Source organism: Schistocerca nitens, chromosome 12 (genome assembly GCF_023898315.1).
Source record: "Schistocerca nitens isolate TAMUIC-IGC-003100 chromosome 12, iqSchNite1.1, whole genome shotgun sequence".
Taxonomy (NCBI): domain Eukaryota; kingdom Metazoa; phylum Arthropoda; class Insecta; order Orthoptera; family Acrididae; genus Schistocerca; species Schistocerca nitens.
The window spans coordinates 138757467-138764226 of record NC_064625.1 but is presented as its reverse complement, the minus strand read 5'-3'; the positions used below and the strand labels follow the sequence as shown (position 1 = coordinate 138764226).

At 38.3% G+C, this 6760-nt stretch overlaps 1 protein-coding gene across 1 annotated transcript; it reads right to left on the bottom strand.

Annotated features, from left to right (window-relative positions):
- Positions 1-1654: 1654 nt before the first annotated feature.
- Positions 1655-6499, bottom strand: LOC126215022 (heterogeneous nuclear ribonucleoprotein A1, A2/B1 homolog). The gene is made up of 7 exons (XM_049941644.1): positions 6343-6499; positions 5416-5561; positions 5006-5337; positions 4459-4647; positions 4074-4367; positions 3921-3998; positions 1655-2695 (listed from the first exon to the last, which is right to left on the bottom strand). The coding sequence occupies exons 1-6, from the start codon at positions 6361-6363 to the stop codon at positions 3952-3954; spliced, it is 1029 nt and encodes a 342-aa protein (XP_049797601.1). The 5' UTR covers positions 6364-6499; the 3' UTR covers positions 1655-2695; positions 3921-3951.
- Between the last annotated feature and the right edge of the window lie 261 nt (positions 6500-6760).

The window sequence follows — 6760 nt, the reverse complement described above, 5'->3', positions numbered from 1 at the left end:
ATTCAATTGACAGTGCAGAAAAAATGCTGCTGTAGCCTAATCTTGTCCTCAATACCTATACAAGAGATACATACCCAGTTTTATTCCCACAATCATTCAAAGTGAGTCTCCAAAACTACAAGTAAACTATTTTCAAATGTCTGCCAGTTGTTTCTTCAGCACCTCTGCAACACATTCCCATGGCTCATGCTGCCCTTCTCTGTATTTTTTAATAATATCTATGTCATTCAATGTGGGTCCCCACACACAAACTTTAGAATGGGTTAATGTTAATGCAAGCAATGTTTTTTGCAGACTGCAATTCTTCAGTATTTTACCTCTTGCTTTACCCAAAACTACCTATGATCATTCCACTTAATATTCTTACAAAATTACACACAACTGAAGTTTGCCAATTCCAACTACCAGACAATGTATTCTTTGTCAAGTAATTTTACAAAGCTGAACAATTTAAGCATGTTCCCTACTTTGCACCACTTTGAATTCTTATGGTATGAATAAATATTCAAGCAGTTTCTTCTGGACAGAAGATTACATTAGGGCTGCAGGGAAACTACTGCTGTCCTATTTCTTACATTACTATCAATACTTGTTTAGACTTAAACCTTTATGGACAATGTTTCCAATTAAGCAACTGCAACACCCTCAAATGTTTGAATGTACTATATCAAATACTCTTCCCAAAGATAAAACCTGATACTGTTGCTAGCTTAATCCTGAATGTTCCAGTACTGTTAATACCAAAATGTAGTTGCAAATACAATCTTCAGAAACTTTCATTTCTGCAACTAGCCACATGAAAATAGTGTACAGAATAATCACAGCTAACATTTGCACCACTCACTGAAAGTACCAAACCTCCCTCCACTCCCCTAATGGGTACTGCAATTCTTTTAATGAGACAGTAAAAGGTTGTTGAAATAATGTAAAACACTCAATCCTATATGAAATCTAAATTTGGATCTCTGAAGTTTCATTTTCAAACTTACCTCAGGTTACACCTCACCTCTGCACTAAAGTAACACTTGAGCGACATTCCTTCCTCGATACAAAGTGTCCAGGGGCAATTAGCCACCCAACTTCAATATTTGTTCACTACAAAATTTAACACTGCACTACTTACTACTGTAGAGGTACAAAGTTACTTCTGCTTGTATACTGCAAAATTTTGCTTAGGTGACTACTTAAATCTTTGTGGATATAAAGTTTACTTGCTTCCAAGTGCAACAAAGTAATACATTAAGCACCAAATCTAAGTTTCCACAGAACTTAACATTTGCACTTCAATCTGGAATGCTAGACTCTTCAGCACCGTTACAAAATAATGTTTCACAATTTTACTTTCAGTGTGCCATGAATCGTTCTCACACACTTAACATTACCAGTCAGCAAATATCCCTGCATTTTCCATAGTCTGGTGTAAATATTCAGCTTTATCAGTACATCTATTTACTAATCAAGTTCATTACTTATGGAGCAAATACAATATTACCAAACTCATTTCACTTTAACTGCCTTACTGAGAAAGTTTTTTCCAGCCAACCTATATTTTGCTACACACAGCATCAGCCTCACACCAGCAGGCACCACTGCAGTAGCCCTTATTGTTACAATTTTGTCTCAGGAATGTCAATAGGTTAAAGAAAGAACACAATTTTATTAGAAAAAGTTTATTTAGAACATAGGAAAATTATAATACATAAATGCATTTCACATGGCCTATTGTGTTGGAAAGTACAAAAATGGGGGCTTTTTAAAATTAAAGATATACAGTCACCAGCAACTGACCTTTTATGCAGGTGAGCCCTTGGTTCAGGATACCAAAAACTCACTTGAATGTCTTCCAAACATCCAAAAACTCGGATCCAAAAAGAAACGGAGGGGAAGAGAGAACAAAGAAACCAGTAATTAGTGACATGTTGGGATTACAGATCTTTGTACTCACTAATTATTTACTGCATGAAGTTCTAAGCATACAGATCAATTCCTCATTCACTTTTAACTTTCAATGCAAGATACTAAAACTGCTTTTATATGATAAAATGGCAAGAACTACAATAAATTAGTGAGGGTACCTTTGAACACCTACAAGCCTGCAGTTTCGCACTTATGATTTGGTCCCTCAAAAGAAAACTGGATTCCTTCTCACAAAGACTAAGGTGTATGACCACTTAAAACCTATACAAAATGTGAGAGCCAGCTAAATAAATACAATGACCTATAAAAGTTCATACAACTGGTTTCTCGGCATTATCAGATACTGGACAAAAAGTTAACTTTCCAAAACATTTGTACTCATTCCTCAAAACTACAGGCATTTTTGATCATAATTTGTAAATGGTTTATATTTTCAGGCCAAGATTTCCAGAACTGTATCTGACAACTATTGAGCAACTACAATAAAATTACACATCTTAAAAAGTCGAAGATAATTACACAAGACATAGGATGTAGACTACTTCACTAACTGATAATGGTGTCAAGGGTGAGATTGTTTAAAATGGAATGACTGATGATGCAGTACACACGATTGCTCTAGCAACGAACTGATCCATGTCCTGTTCTGCTCATTTGCTCTTCTGTCTCTGCTCAAGGTTAAACCTGCCTGCCTGCCTCTCCTGTGCTCTGACTTTGCCTGTCTCCTACATCTGACAGCCTCAGCTACTTATAGCGAAGTATCAGAAATAGGCGACACCTGAATAAACAAGGTTCAGAGAGAAAACAAAATGCATAAAACATTAGTTAACATCTCACAAAATATTATCCACTATCTACCTAAACAAGTTTATCACATAATCCTAACCATCAAGGTACTAATACTCTATCAAAAGACAGCATAAATATTAATTACCTCCAAATTCTCGAAGGGATTTTTGTCTTAAGGACTTACACCATACTCCTAAACACTGAAAGAGCTATAACTTCAATCACTATTAGATCCATAATGATAAATTTCCAAATGAAACCAATCATACATTTTCCACTCAAAGTGGCTACAACCTCAGGCACAAGGTTACTAATACTAGCTTTCATTAAAAACAAAAAATATTAATGATGGAGAAGACTATCCAGGAATTAAGTCAGCCAGGACCACAACTCCAGGGGGACAGGACATCTCATCTGTCCTACTGTGGGCATTTCATCAGAACTTTCCTATCACCTGAATAGCCCAGTTTCTATTACTCTGCCTAAACTGCTGCATAAATTACTTTGAAAGCTAGCAGCATTTTCTGTTCCTGAATATGCCAGAGCTTGCTGCCACCAAGTTCAGCTGAATATATTGTATATTCAAGTGCACTTGACTTTCCAATGCAAGTAACTGCATGTCTAAAAAATTCAACAATGTTCAAATTTTTAGGCTAAGTGCAATAACAGTGTACTGCAGCTCTTCTGTTGTGGCAGCTGTCATCACTTTGCTCACTGACAATCATGTCATTAGCTACTGTATACTGTCACTATTTTTCAAAATACCTCAATTTCAGAGTTTGTGGTATCTGAGACCACATACAGCTTAAGTAACCACAAGTGAAATAAAACCATTTACCTTCAGAGGAAATTATGAACAGGCAATACAACTTGCTATCCTCAAACTCTAGTCTTATTTCCACATTAATATGTAAGACTTAGCAACACACACAGGAAAAGCATAGTACACTTTTACTGCACTTCAACCTAAATTTATTCTATATTAATCGTTTATCTTGAACATGTCTACATACATGTTTTAGTCCCAAATCATTCAATAACCGAAAGTATTGTGTGCAATTTCACTACTTTCCCAAAAAAGGAGACTGAACTAGGAATTCTGTATTTTAAACCTTTATGAAATGCCTGCCTAACAGTTTCCTAAATGTTACTCAACATTTCAAGGTTGTATGCATAATATTGACAAATTTAAATGTACTACAAGAATTACATACCTGCACAGGGAGGAAAGGAGAGCCACAGCACTTAATACCTGCGGCCACCACCAGAACCATAACCACCACCTCCACCGCCTGAAACGCAATAACATTTTTGCAAATTGCTTGATCACCCTGCAACAAACAGCAAAATCATCTTTAAAAGCTCACCTCGAGATCCTCTATCAGAGTATGGAGCAGACCGGCTTCCGCCATAACCACTAGAACCACGAACTGCACCCCCTCCATAGCTTTGCTTGTAGCCACCACCAAATCCGTCAGACTGTGGTCCACTATTGTAACCATCATTGGACCATCCACCACTGCGTCCACCGCCACCACCGTACCTGTCACCCCCTCCCATTCCACCACCCCCACCCCACCTATCTCCACCACCCATACCGCCACCACCACCTCCCCATCGGTCACTGCCACCACCACGGCCATTCTCCCATGGATCAGCACCTTAAAATAAAATAAATCAAGGTTATAAACAATATAAAGATTAGAATTAAAACTTAACAGAAGCATGAAGACTGATGCAGCAATTACTAACCTCCCCAGCCACCACCTCCACCGCCACCAGCACTTCCACCCCAGTCACCACGTCCTCCGCCCCAGCCACCACCTGCACCACCACCAACCCCACCTCTGCCACCACCCCCACGGCCTCCTGGAGCATCACCTTTGGGTAAGGCTTTTTTGACATCTATGTGCTTCCCACGGATCTGGTGATTGCGACTCACTGGAAGAATTAGAACTTAAGATTACAACAGGTTAACTTCCACACCAATTCCGAGTTTAGTAACAAATTGCAAGCCACAGTAAAAATTTTGGTAAATCAAAATAAGGTTCTGACACAGAAAAATGAGCTAGTGAACATATTTGATGCCTGAGAAATTCAGGTAAGTACTGAATAGCCCACAAGGCTCAATGCCCTAACTGAAAATTAGAGGAATCTCATTTTAAAAATTTCGACTGCAGATTAATAAAAAGTTAAGTAACTCAGCAACGCAAGCTAATAAATTTTAGACTTTGCACTACCATAAGTATAAAATACATACACAACTATTGTAATGCCATCAAGATAAGTCGACACTTACAACATATTTTGTCAACTGGATCATAATCATCAAATTCTACAAAAGCAAAGCCACGCTTCTTGCGAGTCTCCTTGTCAACGACGATTGCAGCAGAAACGACAGTGCCATACTGCTTGAAATAATCACGCAGATCGTTTTCTTCCATCTCTTCTTTAATTCCACCAACAAATAGCTTTTTCACAGTCGCTCCCGCTTCTGGCCTACCAATCTCCGTGCGAGGAACGGCTCTTTTCGGCTCCACAACACGACCATCAACTTTATGTGGGCGAGCATTCTGAGCATCATCCACCATATGTGCTCTGGAGTAAGTTATGAACCCAAAACCTCTCGACCTGCAAGGATGAAGTGCTGTTAACATTTTCTTAATAAAGTAATTCTATCATGCGTTAAACCTAAGCTGTTTTACACACCTCTTCGTTTTAGGGTCCTTCATAACCACCACGTCAACTATTTCGCCCCATTGTTCAAAATGTTGCTTTAGGGACTCGTCAGTTGTTCTATAGTCCAATCCACCAATAAATAGTTTTCTAACATGCTCTGGCTCACCGTGATCATTCTGTGGGAAGGAAATTCAATTAGTATCCTCACACTTTATAGGTAATAACTTAATTATAATTTATGCCATTATTTAAAGCCTTGACCGGGTCCGTGAGCGACTTCCTAGCTCACAACCAAACCTATGGCTTTACATTTATTTTCTTCCAGGCAACAACCAGAGCTGCTATAGTTAACAGCGCGGTGCTGAATGGAAGACAAAATGGCGACCACTCGTTTCCACGTAGCCATGTTATATCACGCGTTAAACACCCGCTCACTATAACAAAACTGTAGGCCTTTCCGACATACGGGGATCATTAAATATTACGATGTATAGAAAACAGTATAAAATTGATTAATTTAACTGATAAAGTATAGGAGGTCAAACTCCTTACGCCATTAATAGCGCTCAGAACTACATGTTACATACATTAACTTTATCTCACAATTGCCAACAAAAAGTGAAAATCTTTCTACGCGTAATGCGCGATTTTACACACACACACACACACACACACACACACACACACTTTCTGAACACGTAAGCTTGCCTCACCAAAGGACGTCGTACTGCAATTAATACAAAAGGACGTCGTACTGCAATTAATACAATCACAAAAAAAGTATTGTAAACATTTAAAAATTCTAACCATTAGGCCAGTTATTAACTTTCAAATAGTTCCAAATGATTTTAGAACCAGTTAAACTAACTCCCATTGCGTTCATTGACCAGTTAGGATCGATGAACTCTTATCCAAGTATTTACAGTCAGAATTAAAAAATAATTTGTAGTTTCTTACCTCACGATCCATATTCACCATCTTGAATGAATTTTTCTTTACTGGGACAACTTCTACCTACAAATTCCCACAGTACAAGTTTCTCTACACCCCTAACGACGCTACACCCGCCGCTTCAAAATGGAGAAGAAGGAACTGACGCTTTGCACGCTAGGTATAGCAGTAACTACGTAACTCAAGAGCGAACTCAAATAAATGCGTTCGCTTACTTCTGTAATTTTCACACAATATTCACCACAAAAGAATATGTTTAAGAAAATATATGTTATTAAATCCACAAACTTTTGACGTATTCTGCAACCATTTGTTTGACAAGAAATTAAATGACTAGTGTACCGGGCGATTTTCCTTCCCCCGCCAAACCCGCCCGGCCAAAACCCATAAAAATCGAAACATCGAAAATTTTCTCACCTCAACA

What these genes read in the sequence shown, in the direction of transcription:
- LOC126215022 (XM_049941644.1), bottom strand. Translation starts at nt 6,363, where the DNA reads ATGGTGAATATGGATCGTGAG. An exon ending in TGGAGGTGGTGGCTGGGGAG is followed by an intron (nt 4,368 to 4,458) that starts GTTAGTAATTGC and finishes TTTTATTTTAAG; the next exon opens with GTGCTGATCCATGGGAGAAT. An exon ending in CTCTGATAGAGGATCTCGAG is followed by an intron (nt 3,999 to 4,073) that starts GTGAGCTTTTAA and finishes ATTGCGTTTCAG; the next exon opens with GCGGTGGAGGTGGTGGTTAT.